Consider the following 20,760-nt stretch of genomic DNA (forward strand, 5'->3'; position numbering starts at 1 on the left):
CAGTAGACTGCACTGGTACAGCCGTCCCAGACAGCTGTGACCAGTGGCACTGTGGCTGTGACAGGCTAGACATCCCCTATTTCTCCCATGTAGGAACCAAATGCCGTGGTACATTTTGACGAACATCTAGAGCTAAAACGTTTCATTTCCATAAATCAGTCTCCTCTGACATTTGGTAAATTCAGTTAATAGTTAAGTCTGTACCAGAAAGCACATGGCTATTGGAAGTAGTTTTTGCAATACAAAACATGAGAGTTTGAGTCTACATTTACTCATGTGTACTCTCTGTAACAAACTGATCCCCTCTAAATATAATCAACCAGGGATCAAGAACAGCCAACAACTAAGACTTCTCTCTCCTCACCCCTCCAGGGGAGGGGGGGGGGGGGGGGAAGAACAAACCACACCACCACCACCGCCCCCACCCCGACACTGCAACCACCATCCTGGAAATGGAAATGTGAGTATTTCACTCATTAAGGTTCATTAGGCAGACAGTAGTTTATGTTTGCACTTTAGTTCTTAGGCAGCAAGTTAAAAACTCAACTAATTCCAACCCAATCATCAGGCATTTCATGAAGCTGGCTAACCTGCTACTTTGGTCTTAACTACTCCAAAAGGTTTAGATCACTATGTACAGATACACTGTAAGGCTAAAAAATACGTGAGTTTGCTTATTCTGCATACACAACACCTCTGACCTTCCTTTCCCTTTTTTAAGGGATAAATAGAGGGAGGGACAAAAATTTAAAAGGACAAACTTCAGGAACAAGTCAAAGAACAGAATATGTTTCTTAAAAGCACTCTGTTGCATATATAAAGGTTCTAACCTGATAGGTTTTTGTCTTCATTGCCATCACAGCATTTATTGGAACAAGAAGGATCATGACAGCCACACCTGCCAGCACTGAAGGACCTAAATTCTGAAAAGCATTTATAAACATTTATTCAAACTCATTTTTAAAAATCTTGGGTCAAATCACTGCATATGCTACAGAACAGCATTCTGAAATAGCTTTTCAACCTCTTCTTCCCTTTTCAAGAACAGCTTGGGGGAAGAAGAGGAAGATCAAGTAGGGGCTTGGGTTGATGTTTATGTACTTTGATTTTTGAAACAAACATACATATACACCCCCCATATAGACAGGTGTATATAGATATAGATCAATCTATATATATATATCTGTATCTATCTATGCACACATGCAGAGGTCTTTTAATGTTTTCCAGTTTTTGCTAGTTTGTTCTTCTGAAGTAGAGACCCATGCAGGGAGTGACTGACTTCTTGGGGAATTTCATTGCCTTCCTGACTGACAGTGAGAATCAGGAAGAGTCAGCCTGGTGACTGTCTGGACTAGAAAAGCAAACATCTCATACAGTGATTCTCAGAGTGTAGTACCAAGACAACTTTTCTTTAAAGCAAGTGACAAGTGAGATACTATAGGTGCTGCAGTCCCCCAAAAGATAGTAGCTCGTGTCTGCATCCTCCCCACATGCATTCAGATGTGCAAATTAAGAACCTCCTGCCTTCCTTCTTGACAGCAGTAACAAAAGCAGCTCTGAATGGCTTCTAAACAAACAGCATTTTCTCCACACTGCTGCAAACCCTCCAGTGGTCTGCACAACAGCTGTTTGTAGTCATGACCATAGGAAACAGCACGCTGCGAAAGTCAAAACAGGAAACAACACACCACGCTCACCTGCCACAGTAAGTACAGGGCTAATATCACCTGGAGAGGTGCAGACCAAATCATGTTTATATAGGTAGCCAAGTCCATGAATCTCTGAGCATCCACAGACATTAGATTCACAATCTCACCCACAGTAGAAGTCTTTCTAGCAGAATTTGTGATAACAAGTGCCTAGGTGCGGATTAAAAATAAAAAACAATTAAGGTAACATGAAGGAAGACTTCTCATTTGCATTTTCTCCACAGAATTCAATTGGTTTACATAGCTTCATCTTTAAAATTACAAGCAATTCTTTCCCTGCTTTGTATTCTGTTTCCCTGCACACCTTACAAAATGCAAGTTGTATAGTTTGAAGCAAGCAGCTGGGTTTAAACTAATACAGAATTAAAGACAACAAGCAGTCTTTGGGGTCAGGGTTGGTTGGTCGGTGGTTTTATTGCTTGGGGGGGTATTGTTTGCTGCTTTTGTTTTTTAGTGTAAGAAGCGGAATCTTCATTTCTTGCCACACGTTTTTCTCACACAGAACAATCAGTCCACAGCCTTCTAAAATGTTCCAGCTTATTCCAAGATGAGGTGACACTACTGCTAAGTCCTAAATGAAGCTGTAAACGTAGATGCGTCTTAATTTCTGCACAAACTGAAGCAGTTTCACACCCCTAATCTAAATGAGACAAGGTTTCTTGTTTGGCAGTGGGAAGAAGGTGCCTGAACTTTAACTAGTAAATTAGAAAACTGCACTCTTTTAAAGGCTTTTATTGATAAATTAGATACTCCCCTATTTCTATTAAAAGTTAGGAATCAGCCTACCAGAGTCTCTTAACTACTTTAATTATTCAGACTTAAGTGAGGCATTCACACAGCCACTGAGAGGTACTGTTGTATATTTAAAGAAACACCTACCTTTCGATAAATTACACCAACAATAGCTGTTTTGAGCCTCATTCCAGTTACAAAGCAAATATGAAAATACTGGTGAAGAATCAGCGTCTGAAGACAGGCACAAACAAACAGCAGCCCTGTATAAAAGTAGCCTTGCCAGTTTGGGGCACCTTCGTTATTTACGAAGTTGATTAGCAATCTATGGAGAGAGGAATTAGTTCTCTTGATGTATGCGAATCAAAATGAGATGTCAGGTTTACAACCTTAGATTATTCCAAACATTATATGGGTCATGCAAGCACCCAAAGTACCAAACTTAGGTAAAACACTTAAGCAAACTTCTTAGAAACTGGAGATCATTTTATACTAGCACACATCACTCCCTCCTCCTAACAATGTACTACTTTAAAACAGAAAGTATCACATACCTTACATGTTCAGCATTCTCTTGGAACTACACTAAAAAGTCTCATACTCCCTCCAGCTAAAATACAACCGCTTACAGTTGTTTTACTACTTCTCACCTTAAAGCAACGCAACTCCTCCTACCCCCTTAGCTCTCTGCTGCTTCACATACTGTGACCTGTAGTCCCACAATCATTACAGGTTAGAATTAAATAAACTCTCCTGCTATTGTTGATTATGTTCCTGCCTGGCCTTCCTAGTGTTGGAAAGGAACATAAGAAGTCAAACATTTAATGTATGATGTTATAATTTGAAAACCAATGGACCAATATCATCTGTGTGCACGGTCTCTAACTTGCATGACAACTCTTCCCCATGGAACCAGCTGAATGCAAAGCAGCTTGGTGAGTGAAATAATACCAGTGTTTTAAACTCTGTCCACACCCTTTTAATACAATAATAAAGTATATAGGTCTTACTTCAGAATTTCTGGGCCTGCAAACATCAAGAGATCATGTGCAGCTTTAAACAGGAAGCTCATGAGAAAATACGGTCCAAAGGTTTTATATAACACCTTGAATAAAGATGCTTCAGAGCTTTTCTGAGATGGTTTTACAATCAAAGCTTCAGCCTCTTCTGTCACATCACCATTTGAGTCGCTTGATTTTTGCTGCTTTCTGGGCGAGTATAACACGTTTAACGGTTGCCTGAAATAAGAGTAGGTATATTATGTAGCCTTTATTCAAGCATAAAGCCAACTGGAAAAATGCACAGTATACAAATGAGATGTTTATGAGCTGTTTATTGCCCTTCTTAATAGTTTAACTGGGTTTTACTGTCAATCAAACACCTTTTTAATCCTATAACCATAGCTAAATGAACTGGCCATTCAGAAATGGTCATCTTTGTAGGGATAGGTAACGTTCCTGTTGAATGTCTGCTATAGTCTGCCCTGGGGAATGAGGAATAGGAATAGGGCCGTAACCTGTGTTAAACTTAAAGAGCTTAAAAACTTAAATAAAAATTATTATTCTAGAACCCAGTATGCTGAACTTTCATCAAAATCAAGGCCTTACTGTACCACCGGAGTTAAAAGACTGCAGTCAGATTTATGCCAAGTCATCCCCAATGGACTGAACGCATTCATTTCATACATCTGGCTTATGCCAAACTACATACTTCCAAACTTCTGAGGACAAGCTGTATGTAAAAATACACTGTGTGAAGCAAGAAAGCAATTTTCCTTCAATGAAAAGGTACTTCTATTTGCTGCAGTAAAGTATGATCAAAGTAGGATGGAAACTGCAGGCATGCAGTCTTTCTAATTTTAGTCATCTGGCTTAGATGCCCAGGCTCCCTATATAGCCAAAGGAAAGAAATAAGCTTCTCCCTTTTACACCCTGAACTGCCCTCCTAAGGCTTCACTAACTATAGAGGGAGCCCAAACTCCTAAATTACACGACTGAAGTTTGACTCTGTGAAAACATTCCCTCCCCAGGGAAAAACCACACATTACAAGTAACAATAACCAGCTTTGGATCATGAAAGAGTAAGGGAAACTTGATGCAGCTCTTCATAAGGAAGACACACAACACCCTACTTGGTTCCTGTTCTGTATGCACTCAAGGACAACTACAGAGCTGCCACTTGGGCCTTACAAAAGCAGGCTTGATAACAGATGACAAAACACCTCTAAGCAGAGGCTGAATAACTTGAGCTTTTGAACCTCCCCATCTTGGAAGAACTGCCAGCCAGGATAACTGAACTTACCTCTTGGTCTTTGCCCACTCTTTTGCCCAGTTTCTAGCCAAACCTGGCACTATCTCCTCCGATTTGTCCTCTTTATTTAATGACCACAAATCCTTGGCTTCCAAAGGTCTCCGATAACCCTGAACCATCAACCTGTATTAGAAAGAATCAGCACTATATATTTAAGAACTCTAGAGATACGTGTGTATATATGTATATGCACCATAAGACAGTGGTCCTTACATGCAGCCCCAAAACAGAGCCAGCTCTTCACAAAAATGCATGCAAAAGTTAGTACCTGTAGCAACACAGGTCCAGATGCTAAAACATACATCCTCCTGTTTTTACTGTGAGAATTAGACACCAAAACATCTAAGGATCCAGGATATGCCACTGAATTTAAATTTCAAGGAAAATAAAAGAAAGGATGAAGTGATCTCATTTGAAAAATCAGCCAGGCAATTAATATTCCCATGCCTACCAAGTTTCAAAATCTTTATTAGCCTTTAATTTTACAAAGCAATTCCTTTCATCTAGCTTTCTGTTGGAACTCTGGCCAAGTACCAACCACAACTATACACCAATATTATTTTACATGTTTCTGTGTTTTAACTCACAAAAACATGTGTTGTGATCAAATCATAACTAAAGCTAAGTTAATTAAAAAAAAAAAAAAATATCTATTGGACCAAAAGAGATAATAGGTTTGAAAGCCTTAGGTTCTAAATACAGCAGGTAATTTCTACCTTCTTATATTTCCCAAGGAAAATTTTTTTAGTATATTCTTTCAGCAAACATACTAAATATATACTGGCAAAATTTAAAATTGCAAAGACCTTACAAAGGAAGTAAAAAAGATTAATCAAATTGGGGGGGGGGGGAGTCAATTTAATCTAGCTACAAAACAACCAACCAAAACAACCAACATCACTATTGCATGATTATTGCTAATTTAACTCTGAAAGCAGGATCCTAAAATGCCATCTAACTTTAACTGGTGCTTTATGCATCCTCTTGATCTTACCCAGTGATCCACCAGAATGTGATTCTGGAAAGGAAAGAAGCACTGAACTCTGGACATGGATTCTAAAGGAGAGAAAAAGAAATCAATCCACATACAAATGACTGATACACAGCCAAAAGAAAAAAAAACAAGCAGAAAGGATGCTTTTGAAATTCCTTTTGTTTATAGTGTTTTTTTCACATTACTAAGCTTGTCATTTATGCTGTTGAGAGCTTGTTCAGAAAACACAAGCACAGCTTCAGGGCTGTCAGCAGACTAGACCACTGGGACACTGGAGTCGCAGTGTTCCGTATCAACAACGCAACAAATAGTTGAGGGAATTTTATAAGACAGTGCAGGCCAGACAGTCTCTCAAGATGTCATGATCAGTGCCTACCTATATCAATGCAACGTATGCTACCATATGAGAGCATAAATAGGTTAATTGGATAGAGTTAGTCATAAATGAAGATTCTGTTCTACTGTTCTAGCAGTTAAGTCCTGTGATTCCACCAAAACAGATGCACAAATGAAAAACAAACTTGTAAACTCCATAAAAGCATCCCAAAACAGCCCCTAAAAGCCGTGCATCTCATTTATCAATAAGCATGGGAAACTTAAGTATCCACAAAAGTACGCAGCTAGCTCGGGTTCTACATCCAGCACAATGGCTGGCTGTTTTAACTACTCTTCAGGTTAACATCCTCTCCTAATCTGGTTGGATTAAAACAGCAGAAAGGAAGGCTGGAAGACTTTCAAAGGCACTAAAGGTGATTTACTTGCAGAATTCCAGTGCAGATTTGTCTCCTCCCTCTTTCACTGCTCTGAACAGCATCTAAACAATGCTAAAACCAGCCACTCCTTTGGCACAAAAACCACTAAGTTTTTATCATCAACTATAATTGGAGCAACTCAGGTATTTCCATCTACAAAAGTCACCAAACATCATTAGAGTACTGCAATTAAGACAGACAGAGCCAAGCGTTTCCAAGATTTGCATTTTTCAACTCGTGTTTGTGTAACCTGGCTTCTCCACTAAGCTATATTGAAGTGTGTTGTAATCAAGCTACATGAAACAGACTCCTGCATTTCCTCTTCACACAACTTTTCTTACAGCTTTGTAGGGAAAAATAACAGTATGTGAGAGACAGATGCTTTTTTGAAAGGGGATAAGAGTTCCACATTTCCGAAGTATTTAAACTCTTGCAACAAAATGACTGCAAGCAAATCCAACACCATCACCTAATGAATACACAAAAGTTTTTAAACTCAGAGAAGTTTAAAAAAAAAAAAACAACGGGGGGGGGGGGGTGGGAGGAAGGGGAGTACTTTCAGCCTGCAGCCACACCAACATTCCTGACAGACAGACTTCAGCAAATACAGGGAATACTTTCAACTTTAACAAAATTTCAAAATACTCTGAACTTTACATAAAATGCTGTATCACTTTTTTCCTTTATACTTGTTTTCATCTACTTGCAGGTGGAAACTCTAAATTCAAGAGTCCATTAGATCTTGTACTACCAAAAACTGGACTTCATTTGCATAAAGCAAAAGTTTAAAACATTAAGACACACAAAGAACTATTAGCCCTACTGACATTCATGCCAGATAGAATGAAGACAAGTTGTTAGAAGTCTGGACTTATGTAATGTAAACAAAGCAAAAACAAGAGACAAAACACATTGTCTGACTTCTACATACATCAGTACATCTTAGAAATTTCACTGCAGTTTTTTAGCTTAAGTAACATATAATAAGATTTTACTCAAGACTTAAAAACATTTCTGGTTTGGAAATGCTTGGCAGAAGGGAATAAAGCAGAATTTAAGACTAACATGACTTGCTTTGTTCTTTTCTCCATCATAACATTCAACAAACACACCACTCACGAAAAAAGAAGGTTAAAATTTGAAGTCTGCCCTATTTCCTAGAGACACTCCTAAAAATACTCAGAACACAAAACCAAACACTGTGGTCTCAAAGCACCTTGTAATTATTGTAACCATGATCAAAGCAGAAAAGAAGGTTTCCATAAAACCACATTATCCTGTCAAATACATTTCATCCCTGAATGAGATGAAAAGAACCCAAAGATGAAGAGGATCCAAAGACTCAGCAGTATACTCTTCTCTCCAGGCACATACACACAGACTGTCTGGCACACTGGATACCGACGGAGCAGGTAACTGTGGAATTCAGTAAGCGCAACTGGTTACAGACCTTTTCCACAGTTACAAAGGCAACATTTATTTCCCCCCTCACACATTTCACACCTTCCTTCGTCAGTCAGTGCCACCTAACAAACCTAAACAAACCAGAATTACGCCTTGTAAAGAAATACAGAACTGAGGTTTCTAAACTTGGCACATCCAAACTCCAGACAGTGACAGGTGTCACTCCACTGTGGCTCAGGTAGTCCAGCCCAGGTCTAAGCAAGCAGTATAATGATCCAGCATCCCTTGTGTCACTTTAGATCCATGCTATATAGCTAGCACATCTAATTAGGAACACATGCAAAAGACAATGTCTAGATAAATTTCTACATCCAGACCACCCTCTAACCTTAACTGCTCTTGCAAATGAGCTAGTTAAATTTCTGCTTGACACAAGAGAGGTAAATATGGGTATCAAATGCATCTGTCCAGATTCACAAGTTTTCCAGGTGTAGATTATTCGCCACCTTCAAGGGAAGGGAATACACATCCTTATGAGTTACTGCCTACTGAACAGTATCAGATGACTAGGAGGACAGCATTTCATAGAATCATAGAATCGTTTAGGTTGGAAAAGACCTTTAAGATCATCCAGTCCAACCATTAACCTACACTACCAAGTCTACTCTAAACCAATCAAGGGTACACTAGACTAAACCATGTCCCCAAGTGCCACATCCACCCGTTTTTTGAACACTTCCAGGGATGGTGACTCCACCACCTCTCTGGGCAGCCTGTTCCAATGCTTGACCACCCTTTCCACAAAGAAATTTTTCCTAATTTCCAACCTAAACCTCCCCTGGCGCAGCTTAAGCCCATTTCCTCTTGTCCTATCGCTAGCTACATGGGAGAAGAGCCCAACCCCCACCTCACTACAACCTCCTTTCAGGCAGTTGTAGAGAGCGATAAGGTCTCCCCTCAGCCTCCTCTTCTCTAAGCTAAACAACCCCAGTTCCCTCAGCTGCTCCTCATAAGGCCTGTGCTCCAGACCCTTCACCAGCCTTGTTGCCTTTCTCTGGACACGCTCCAGCACCTCAATGTCTTTCTTGTATTGAGGGGAAAATCAGTACTTCCCACCGATTGCCAGAAGCACTACTGAATATAAAGACATATGACTTAAACTTTCAGGAATGCTATTCAGGAATGACTGAAACAGTGTTTTGCTCCTCCTCTTATACAGCCCACCCTGTTTTGCATGTTATGGGCTTCATCTTCTGCATCACCAACTGAAGAGCAGAAAGAACAATCTATTGCAAACAAGTCAACAAGATTTGAATTATTTGGCATCTGGGAGACCAAGGCCCTGTAACTCATTATATAGAATACTGCACGTATGATACTTCAGCACTCAGTATAGACTGAACACTTACGGGATCATTTACTGTTTCAGAAAACAGAGGTGGTCGTTCTGGAAAACAACACAGGATGAGCTGTACAAATAACAGGATGAAGTAGATGCAGAAGGTGGCATAACGAAATGCATCCACTTCAGCACCCTACAAAGGAAGGTCATATTCCAATTAGAAGGCTTGAGGAACTTCTTTAGAACATGTTAATATTAAGCACAAAACAGCTCCTTCCTGTAAATTCTGGAAACTACATAAATGTTACACTACCCACCCCCATGCAAATTAAAGTCAATATGTATTTTGGTAAAGGGAAGGTAAAGAGAGGGGGAAGGAAATGAAAGATACCATTTATTTTTAATCAATCACTGCCACAAACATACAAGCATGAACTACTGTAGAGAAGTTCTCTTTAAAGCATGGTTTGTACCAACACAGCATGCCCCAATTTGAAGTCAAGGTACTCTTTACAAGAGCAAGGCAGTTATGCACCGGGTAGTAAGGAGTTTTCAAAGCAGATTTGTTAATTAGCGTGCACACAGAAAATAAGAATTAGAGGAGCAGAATTTAGATTACAGTTTGTTGCGTTGTGCTCCAATTCCAGAGGTTCTTCCATTTTTTAGACTGGGACTGATACATAAAGCATAATCCACAGAAATCAAAGCACAGGGATGGATGGACACACCCCCCCACACACCCACCAGTAAAACCCCACTCCCAACAGCTAAAGACAAAAGTTGGCTGAAAAGTTCTTAAAATTCACAATGTGGCTTAAAGGTTTCAAGAAATAAAAGTGATATGCCATTTTCAGGCAGCTCTGCAATTAATCTGATATTTGAGGAGGGCTTACTGTAAAGCAGACTGACATAAAAATATTTCACTTGTACACTTTCACTTTGTCTCAGCAGATGAGGCCACGTTACCATCAAACCAAGTGTTTCAGGAAGTCTGCTGTATAATCAACAGGAAGGTGACGTAAACAGTTTCATATCAAAGTTTATACACTTCTATTTTACTCAAGCAGACACATCCCCTTTCTGCAACAGCTAACAGAATTTTCTTGGCAACTGTGGCTACAGTTAAGATCACTGTGAATTTCACTAGCATTTCAAAACAAGAACCATTAAGTCTTGCTTGTTTTGCTTTTATAACCCAAGTAATGAAGGTACCCTGAATGGATCATTAACTGACTTGACGGGCATAATGACTCCATTACTGCAGCATTTGGGATTATTTTCAATTGAATGAGGCTAGCAATCACTTACCGTATTTAAGGCATGCATTATTTTGGATCTAAAAACTACTGTGGCACATAGCAATGAGATGAGCCAGAAAATCGTCATTACACCTGAAGACTGGACTCCTTTTATTCTTTCATATTGTATGAAAAATGTGGCAAGCAACTGTGGACAAATAAGATGAAAATATATTCACAAGCTTTAAGTTTTACAACACATTATACACATACACAAGGTACTGTGTTAAAGTGTCCTTATTTAACACTTCAAATCCAGTATCTCCCAGACATTCTAACACCCAGAGGTTTTAAGTGTAATTCAAAAACATGTTTAAATAGGAAATTCTCTGGAGCAGTAAAGATAAGCAGTGGACAAAAAAAGGGAAAAGGAATATTTATTACATAGAAGTAAATGACCACATACACAAAAGCACTGTCAAAAGCTGCCAGCCTTTATTTCTTTACTTTTCTGGCTCTACATCACAAATCAACATGCAATTATAGTGACGCTATATCCTTTCCAAGTATTTCCTGACTAATTCTTTTTAAAATAAAAAGATTTCTTTCCATACAAGCCACAACGCCAAACACCACTGAGTAAATATTACTCTATTTCTGTATTTTGCGTGTTTTCAGAGTTGTTTAGGAAGCTGGTACAACTTAGTAATCTCACTTGGCTGCTGCAACATGTATTTTTGGTCAGCCTGACAAAAGCTTGACAATTGCATTATTAAATGACCACAAACTATTTAACAGCTCTTGCATCTCTCAGTATGTTTCAGGGTTGTTGGGTTGTTTTTGTTGTTGTTGTGTCCCACCCCACCCCCCCCCACCCCCCACCCCCCGAGTATCATGTTTAATCACTACCGTTCCAAGTCTGTGATAAATGTAAGGCAACTGACAATAAATGAATAGCGAGGCATTTTCCTTGAAATGCAAGCTGCAGAGATACTGGTGTGAAAGTAGACAATACTTGCACATCTAGGTAGAAAGAGTTAGCTGGGGACACGTATGTGCCTCATGTGGCACTTAAGACTTTCCACCATGCCATCAAATGTAACAAAGAAAACATGCACTAAAGAATGCTACATGCAAGAGAGTTTGTAATAAAATATTTAATAATGCAATGCCTTCAACAGTCTTTTACCAAGTTCAGTGTGATTTGTATTATTTAGGTTTAAGCAGTTCTCTCAACTTGATTCCTCCACCCCATGCTTGAATCAAGCTGTTAAATGCATGGTAGCTCAAGCCTACCAAAATGAGGCAAGACAACCAGCACTGGCTTGTGTGCTGACATGCAATGCACAGAGCACAGCTGGGCTGGGGTTGTTTTTATTTTCCCCCCCTAACTTTTTTATTCAAAGAAAGCAGACATTTCAGTCAATATTTCATGTACGTAAAGATTGTAGCTTAAAGAATTACAACACTGTGAATAATACTAAGATGCATGTTATTGCTTAAGGCTTTGCATGAACAAAGACCGTAACAGAACTTACCATGGTTATACCCAATACTGTAGGCCTAACAAGAAAAAACGGAGCTCGAAAAATATTTTGACTTCTTTCCCAGAAAGAGTAGAAAAGGTCTGCCCAGCAGACTACCCACAGCATTAAGCCCAAAGCCTGCAATACAAAAGTGTATTTCATACATCAGTTCACACAGATTAGGCAGCACAACATACACATGAACAGTAGATGTTATGGGTTAGTAAAAGAGGAGTCATAATCAGATAATCTCTTTTGGGCAATTCTACAACATGCACAAAAGAAGAGTAATTTGGCTTTACCTATTGGATCCCCACTAGAAGAAAAAAGTTTACTAATTTTTAGTACCATGTAATTCAGCATATTATGAAGCAGAAAGCTGGTGAATCTCACTCCTGAATAACAGATTGCAGAGACAAAAACTCTGCAATACACCATGCTATTACAGTCCTTAAAACTTTTCACTTATTCTACGGTGGGGCGGCGGGGTGGGGTGGGTGGGAAGTAAGAAAACGGTAAGTATCTATTTCACAATAGAAGTGGAACAGAACACCTGCAGCAGCTCTAGAAATCTATGCTGTGTAACTTAAAAAGAATTTATTATCCTGTCAGCTTCTTATTATTGAAATAAAGGCCTTGAGATTGAGTTCCCGTAAAATAGTCTTCTCCAACTGCTCTTACAAATGATTTGCATGCTTTTTTGCTATGTCAGAGTAAATTTCAGAAAGCCTACTTTCTGAAGGCAACGGAAACACATAAGGCTTGAAAATCAAACACAAGTAGAACCAGTAAGTTACAGCTGAAGTGTGCACACAGGCCAGGATTGATGCTCAACAAAAATAGCATGCTAAAACATAGCTGAAAATAGATTCAAACTTCCAGATAAGCTTAATAAGTTCCGATTTTAAAAAGTCACGTACCGTTTTGGCTTTGTTGAGGTTTGACATTTGTATGTATCCCCTGTCATGACAACGAAGGTACAGGAAGTACACCGGAAAGCAGACCCACAGGTAAATGCAAGGAATCCAGACCAGGACTGTGTTCTGAAAGCATTGGGTAAAGTCTGGATTTTCTGTGTGCCATGTCAGATTCCAATCCTGGGGAGAGAAAACGCATCGAGTTAAAGGAAAACAAACTCAGAACTTCAGTATTTTAAAAAAAAGGAATAGCCACTATCTGCCTTATTCTGTATCTCTTCCTATGTATTTATTTATACTTGAATTAAACTGGCTCCATTCTGTGATGTATCTAATTTTATTGCACGTTTTGTAGCTCCAAAGTTTTAAACCTTCACAAGATCACATCAGTGTCACTTTTGTTGGCTATACACAGCTAACATAACACACAACTCACTCAAATGTAATACGGGAATCTTTAACAGTACTTACCAGGATCCTTAACAGTATTAATCAAGGATTTTCACGTTACCATTGCAGAAAAATAACACGACAGTGCTAGCTATCTCCCATTATAACAACTGTGTGTGTATGTATAAACACTCAGATACACTGCATTCCCAAATTTCAGTGTGGAAACATTATCTGGCACACAGTAAAAGTGAACAGCACAAGACAACATCACTTCACTATTTGTAAAACAGTCTCATAGCTCCCAAGCTGTCTGCAGCAAACCCAGTTGAGACTTTCTGGTAATTCATAACAACAGAGCATAGAACTAAGTAAAAGAGGCTCGCACTTGCAGCCTGTTTCCTACTCCACAACAGGAAAACGTAAATCAAAGTAACTCAATGTTTTCCTATTTCTCTCAACACAATTCTCAAAAACAAGATAAACCACCATAAAATCAAACCAAAAATGACACTTACAGTAATAAAAATGTGATCACCATTTCTGTTACTGGTACAAGTACTATTTACAATGAGAGGTTATTTAGTAAAATGAACTTTCATACCATATTTATGATTGGCTTGACTTAGGGAAATCTCTTGCAGGAAATTTTACCTTAACATTACTGAGTTTGCTGTAAAATTATCACAACGGACACTTCCTCTCAAGTGCTGTAGATTTCCCACTCTCCAACAGGACGCAACACAGAGATACCGCTGCTACAGATGGACTGCAATATTCGACAGCCAAAGCACAGCTCACTGGCTTCTGTTTAAAAGCCACACAGCCAAGAGCAGCAGCCCCATGCTCAAAGGCTCGTTAACTATAGCGTCATTTTCAGTTGCAAAGCATTTTTTCAGACAGCCGCACAGCTTACAACTGCACAGAATACCAGTACCACTACTGGGACATAATCGCAGTCAGTAATCCTCCTCTATAAAAGCCTGAGCTGGTCACAGAAATAAGTCCCATTATCCACATTTTATAGATGAGGAAACAGAACGAAAAGGAGCTGTAGTGCCTGCTCCCTCTATTCCAACATCAAAGCTGGAAACAGATCCCACTGCTCAGAATCGCCACACTTTGATCCTTATTCGTCCCCATATCCCACAGATTAAACAGTTTCAAACACAACTACAAAGAGAGGAAAACAGATCTAAAGAGAGACAAAGATATAAAACTTGCAAAAATTTCAACCTGAGGCTAACCAGACATTATTTTATCATAGAGTAGGTTTCCCCTTAAATATGCCCATTCCATATTAAGATGTTTTGGGTTTTTTTTTAAAAAAACCTTATTTTGAAAATGTATTAACAAAAATATTTTCCTTCCCCACTTCCCTCTCAATTTCTTTCAGAATCTAGGACTTCTTTCTCAGACACAACAGACAGTACCCACAGGACACATGGCTGTTATTTTTCTCCTCTAATTCCATGACATTCTAAAAATTCTTCTCACTTTGTATAATTTTTAATTTGTCAGTTAAAAAAAAAAAAAAAGCCTCCAAACTTAATACAGCCAATTCAAGGAAATTAACACTGGCAGAGCAAATAACCAATTATGTTTTACTGTATCTGCCTAGGGGTCACGTAAGTTGTTCGTGACAAGGCAGCGGCTGTGAGAGAGACTCTGTGGGCAAGCCACATGCTTATTAAGTTCCCTGACTGTGTAACACCAGAAATTTCAGCTGAGTCATCCTCACATTTAGCCACCCCACAGCTGGTTTTGGCTTTCTAAGTCCCAGCTGCTCTGCTCCAGCACAACAGCCAAGAAAAAGTCTCATGACTCTGCAAAACAGCTTACAATTCACAAATTAAGACAGTTAATATATGATTATACAAGTAAGTTGACAGGATGTAATCAGCTTTACAACAAACAAGAGCATTTACATTATTTCATTGAGTAAATTTTTGGAGATCTACACACTGCTTAAGAAAGTTACTATCTCCTTTTTCAGTGTTTTTAAATGCTTGCTGTAAAATTAATCAGGCAATTACCAGAAAGGACAGAGCAGGTAACACACGTCACTGCCACATGGCTAAATAAAATAAAGTGCTGTATGCATGACTACTATGTGTATTGGCTGGAGGATATTCTAAAAATATGTGCAGTCTTTCATTTGACTTTTGTATTTGCAAGTTATCTGGAGGTGTTTCTGCATGAAAGGCAAGAGGGTACGATGCAAGGGTACTTCAGGGTTAAGAACAGGAAGTCGGGACAAATGGGCAGTTTGGGGTAAGATTACTGCCAGAATTTAACAGCTACAGCAACATCAGTGTATCTTCTTTCACATTTTTCCAGGATTTGATGATCCAGAGGCTGTTGATATCAAATAGGAGCTTGCTTAGCTGAAATACTCTATTCTTCTCTGTACAAGAGAAATGGCTACACTCGGGTGAGGTGCAGAAGCCCCTTCCACTTTACATGCATCTCAGGTGACAAAAAGTGAGGAAAGCATGCGTGAAGAGACAGACATGGTGGTATTTTTTCCTGCTGATGCCCTAGGTGCAATTCTCTCAGGCTACGTCTACACGAGGCAGTAGCGCAGACAGGAACAGAGCTGTAGACCCAATGCTTGCTGCTGAGCGCCCAAGGTCCTCACGAGACACCTTCCACTCCCCTTCACACGAAACGAGTTGCAGGCTCCCCTGCCGACTGACCAGGCTGCCCATCGGCCGCTGGACCACGTTTCCCAGTTAACGCCTGTCCGAAAGGCACTCGGGCCACGCTCGAGGGAACCAACAAGCAGGACAGGGGACTTCCAGGAGGTCACATCAGAAGCAGGCTCCCAGTCTGAACTGAGATATTAATGCCTTCAGCAGGCCAAGTCAAGAGGAACTCAATCCGTTACAAAAGAAAGGCATACCCTAAGTTCTGCATGGAGGATACCATAGCTTTATGAGATTCAATTGTGGCTGGAAAACATGTCACTCTCATCGTGAAACCAACATGTACTCATATTCAAATCAGAGTGTTCAGTTACACAAGTCCAGACGAGTTCTGCCAGTTTAAAGTACATGCTTCTCCTTTGCTTTATAGAAACACAGTTTCAGAGTCTTATTTTTTTTCCAGCACAAACCAAAATTCTTTACGGATCAATGCAGAAACATTCACTGAAGCAGACCTTTGTATTTAACAGATATTAATTAGAAAATTAATGACATTTTTTCTGACTCAAGTTTTAGAAACACTATTTTAGCAAGTTCTATTAAAGCACTAAGTTGCCCCATTTTCACATCTCAAAGATTAATAACAATTTGCACTCCAACTGACCAGCTAACCCTTCTACTTTGCAAGAGCACGTCAAATGACAGAGACCCAAGTATCCACAGAAAGCCTACACAAACTAGCAGCCTCCTGCTACGAAGGAGGAGGAGGAAAAGGGGGTTAGGTCTATAGCTATTAAGATTGCATAAGCTGGAAGCAGCCTTTAATTTAAGCTATGACTGCAGGAACCCACAGTAGAAGAATCCGTGTGATCCTTGTTCCTCTCTTGCTAGATGTTGGGATAGAACAGATCTGCTGTTGCCTTAGTTTTAGTCCAGTCCAGAAGAACCACATCTCAAATGTTAAATAGTTTCAGGTTGGGGTTTTTTTTTTTCCTTTTAAAAATCCCTGGACAATTTTAAAGTATCCCAGAATAGCAAATGGGTATTTTTAAATTTATCTGACCTATTTCTCAGTCTTCATTTCCATCACCAGCACTGTGGCTGAAAAAAAATACCAGTCCACGGGTTTTGTGCCCAATAGCACATTTTCTCTTATGGCACAAAAAGGCTTCCTATCACATTTGAAATGAAACCCTCTACCTCCAAGAAGAGCACAAAAAAAATGCTTGGCGTTCCCCAGAATCACGTGGATCTACTCACAGGTAAACCCCTTATTTAACAGTGCATAAACCCTAGGAAAATAAAGAACTATATTAATTCCTGTCTAAAATTTCAGGAACAGGCAAGATAAAAACATTGGCCATAGGACTGTAAGACAAAGTTGCAACACCAAAGATCAGATAATCTGCCTCTGTTGAGGGAAGGAAGACTACAGGGAAGCGGTACGCCTCCAGCGTGCCTAATCTGAGGAATAACAGTGTTTGACACTGGACGGGACCTTGTGGCTGGCTGCCTCTCTCCCAGCAGCCAGGAAAGGCTGTTAAGTGAGCAGCCGCCTGTTCTCACATCAATAATCCTACTTGACCCACAGCACGTTTTAAAATTCTCACTGGCAGAAATGGAGACCAAAATTGCCCAGTTTCATGCCTGCTGTGCGCAAGTGTGCGCAAGATGCAGGCTGCCAACCGCACTGTTAAATCCACCTGCATGCACCAGCTGTGACTGAAAAATGACTTAAACATTACCACACACCTATATAAAAAAAGAAATTACAAAACCACACTGGAATCTTGATATCATAGTATCATGGTCAACACTTACTCCTTCAAATGGAGTTTGATACCGACATCACTGTGTACCTACTACTTTGATATCACCCACAGAAGAACCACCTCCTTTAAAATACCAAGATATGGCTTATCAATCTTATTTTCCTAAGAGTAAAAAACATTTTTTTATTTAATGCAATGCTTACATTTAGAAGAATGCAAGCAATTAGCTCCCTTGGGCACTAGCACTGTAATTGCAGCTGACAACTTTCATTATAATAGTATCATCACTTTCTCACTGAAATAGGGAGTCTCACAATCTGGCAGCTCTAGATATCATATTAAAAAATTCCCCAGTGTAGCACCGATAAAACCATGAGCCGACTCAGCCATCCTCCCTCAGACGCCACAAGGCCATTGGCCTTTAGCCTACCGTATTGGGTTTGTGTGGCAAGGTTTGGGGAGCAGAGGGGCTACAGCGGTGGCTCCTGTGAGAAGCTGCCAGAAGCTTCCCCTGTGTCCGACAGAGCCAGTGCCAGCCAGCTCCAAGACGGACCCGCCGCTGGCCGAGGCCGAGCCCATCAGCGATGGTGGTAGTGCCTCTGGGATAACATATTTAAGAAGGGGAAAAAAAAACACCCCACACAGCTACAGTCAGAGGAGTGAGACTATGTGAGAGGCACAGCCCTGCAGACACCAAGGTCAGTGAAGGAGGGGAGGAGGTGCTCCAGGCGCTGGAGCACAGATTCCCCTGCAGCCCGTGGTGAAGACCATGGTGAGGCAGCTGTGCCCCTGCAGCCCATGGAGGTTAACGGTGTGTCCTGGTTTTGGCTGGGATAGAGTTAATTTTCTTCCTAGTACCTGGCATAGTGCTGTGGTTTGGATTTAGTTTGAGAATAATGCTGATAACACGCTGATGTTTTAGTTGTTGCTAAGTACTGCTTATGCTAGTCAGGGACTTTTCAGCTTCCCATGCTCTGCCAGGTGCCCAAGAAGCTGGGAGGGGGCACAGCCAGGCCAGCTGACCCAAACTGCCCAAAGGGCTATTCCATACCATATGGCGTCATGCTCAGTATAGAACTGGGGGGGTTGGCCAGGGAGCAGCGATCGCTGCTCGGGGACTGGCTGGGTATCGGTCGTTGGGTGGTAAGCAATTGCATTGTGCGTCACTTATTTTGTACATCATCATCATTATTATTATTTTCCCTTCCTTTTCTGTCCTACTAAACAGTCTTTATCTCAACCCACAAATTTTACTTTTTTTTTCCCCGATTCTCTCCCCCATCCCACTGGGGAGGGGAAGAGTGAGCAAATGGCTGTGTCGTATTTACCTGCCTGCCGGGTTAAACCACAACATCGTGGAGCAGATCTCCGCCTGCAGCCCAGGGAGGACCCCACATCAGAGCAGGTGGATGTGCCCAAAGGAGGCTGTGACCCCATGGGAAGCCCACGCTGGAGCAGGCTCCTGGCAGGACCTGTGGCCCCATGGAGAGAGGAGCCCATGCTGGAGCAGGTTTGGTGGCAGGACTTGTGACCCCACGGGGGACCCACGCTGGAGCAGTCTGCTCCTGAAGGGCTGCACCCCGTGGAAGGGACCCACGCTGGAGCAGCTCATGAAGAACTGCAGCCCATGAGGACTCACGTTGGAGAAGTTCGTGGAGGACTGTCTCGTGTGGGAGGGACCCCACGCTGGAGCTGGGGAAGAGTATGAGGAGTCCTCCCCTGAGGAGGAAGGAGCAGCAGAGACGTGTGATGAACTGACCGCAACCCCCATTCCCCGTCCCCCTGTGCCACTGCGGAGGAGGAGGCAGAGAAATCAGGAGTGAAGTTGAGACTGGGAAGAAGGGAGGGGTGGAGGGAAGGTGTTTCAAGGTTTGGTTTTATTTCTCACTACCCTACTCTGATTTCATTGGTAATAAATTAAACTGATTTCCCCAAGTCGAGTCTGTTTTGCCCACGAAGGTAATTGCCGAGTGATCTCCCTGTCCTTATCTTGACCCACGAGCCTTTCGTTATATTTTCTCTCCCCTGTCCAGCTGAGGAGGGGAGTGATAGAGCAGCTTTGGTGGGCACCTGGTGTCCAGCCAGGGTCAACCCACCACACCTACACTATCTAGGACAGCAAATTTCCTTCCTGCCTCTCCCCAGATAGGAGATTTGCCTGATCTAGGTGAGCCCACAGCCTCAGAAGAACTACTAGCATCAGTGGACAAGAGGGGGTGGGGGGCACAGAAAAGGACCTCTCTCTGCTTTAAAGGAACTCTGACCTTGCTTCAAAAGTCCCTGATACCACCATTCTCCATCAAAACCAACAGAAAAATAGTGACACCGTTGACCACACTGAAAATTAAGGAAATCAATGAACTACAGTGACGCTGATTTTGCAATACGTTAGAAGAAGGTCTTTTTTTAAGTGATGAACTTGAAAGAGCTCTCCAAAGTTATTCAGCTTGCCAAGTAAGTTTTATTCAATTTAGCTTTAGAAATTTTGTAGAAAGACTGAAATAATGTTCTCAAAACACTGTAAATATAGCATCTTTATCCTGTCATTCACATTTTGGAGTCAGATCATTGAACATGTGCTGAAGCTCACTGTTTCTCTAAGAGCATATTTAAAATAGAGCCTACAACAAGCACACCATACACAGTCTTCACCAGCATAACATTTGCCCTGTTGTGCTTACTGTTCAGGCTAAATCACAAGAGGTGACAGGTTATTAAAACAAGCAACAGATATTTGTACAAGAAAAACACTCCAGAACTCCCACAAAAAGCAGCAGAAACACCCACAGCTGCAGCTCTCCTGTCTGCTCAGCCATATTCACAGAAACAAGCAGCAGACAGTAAGAATATCCCTAACAGTGGCAAACAAGGCACTAAATGAGGTATATGACACTACAAGCAACCATCACAAGCTTCCCATTTACATGCTTGTAAGTCCTTTAAAAATACGATGCAAATTATATTGAAATTATTTTGGAAAAAGTACTACTTGCATTAAAGGATCCAATGGTTCTAGAATCAAT

The 20,760-nt window shown here is 40.8% G+C and overlaps 1 protein-coding gene across 1 annotated transcript in view; it reads right to left on the reverse strand.

Annotated features, from left to right (window-relative positions):
- Positions 1 to 12,999, reverse strand: part of LOC104036240 (multidrug resistance-associated protein 1) — a 47,757-nt gene extending 34,758 nt beyond the window's left edge. The window contains exons 1-10 of the mRNA XM_075719242.1: positions 12,931 to 12,999; positions 12,023 to 12,148; positions 10,555 to 10,692; positions 9,314 to 9,439; positions 5,749 to 5,810; positions 4,746 to 4,877; positions 3,455 to 3,682; positions 2,592 to 2,769; positions 1,701 to 1,862; positions 831 to 923 (exon numbers count right to left, since the gene is read on the reverse strand). Of these exons, the coding sequence (XP_075575357.1) occupies positions 831 to 923; positions 1,701 to 1,862; positions 2,592 to 2,769; positions 3,455 to 3,682; positions 4,746 to 4,877; positions 5,749 to 5,810; positions 9,314 to 9,439; positions 10,555 to 10,692; positions 12,023 to 12,148; positions 12,931 to 12,957 (1,272 nt within the window). The 5' untranslated portion in view covers positions 12,958 to 12,999. The remainder of the gene's footprint in view (positions 1 to 830; positions 924 to 1,700; positions 1,863 to 2,591; positions 2,770 to 3,454; positions 3,683 to 4,745; positions 4,878 to 5,748; positions 5,811 to 9,313; positions 9,440 to 10,554; positions 10,693 to 12,022; positions 12,149 to 12,930) is intronic.
- Positions 13,000 to 20,760: the final 7,761 nt, after the last annotated feature.

Source organism: Pelecanus crispus, chromosome 11, assembly GCF_030463565.1.
Source record: "Pelecanus crispus isolate bPelCri1 chromosome 11, bPelCri1.pri, whole genome shotgun sequence".
NCBI classification, from domain to species: domain Eukaryota; kingdom Metazoa; phylum Chordata; class Aves; order Pelecaniformes; family Pelecanidae; genus Pelecanus; species Pelecanus crispus.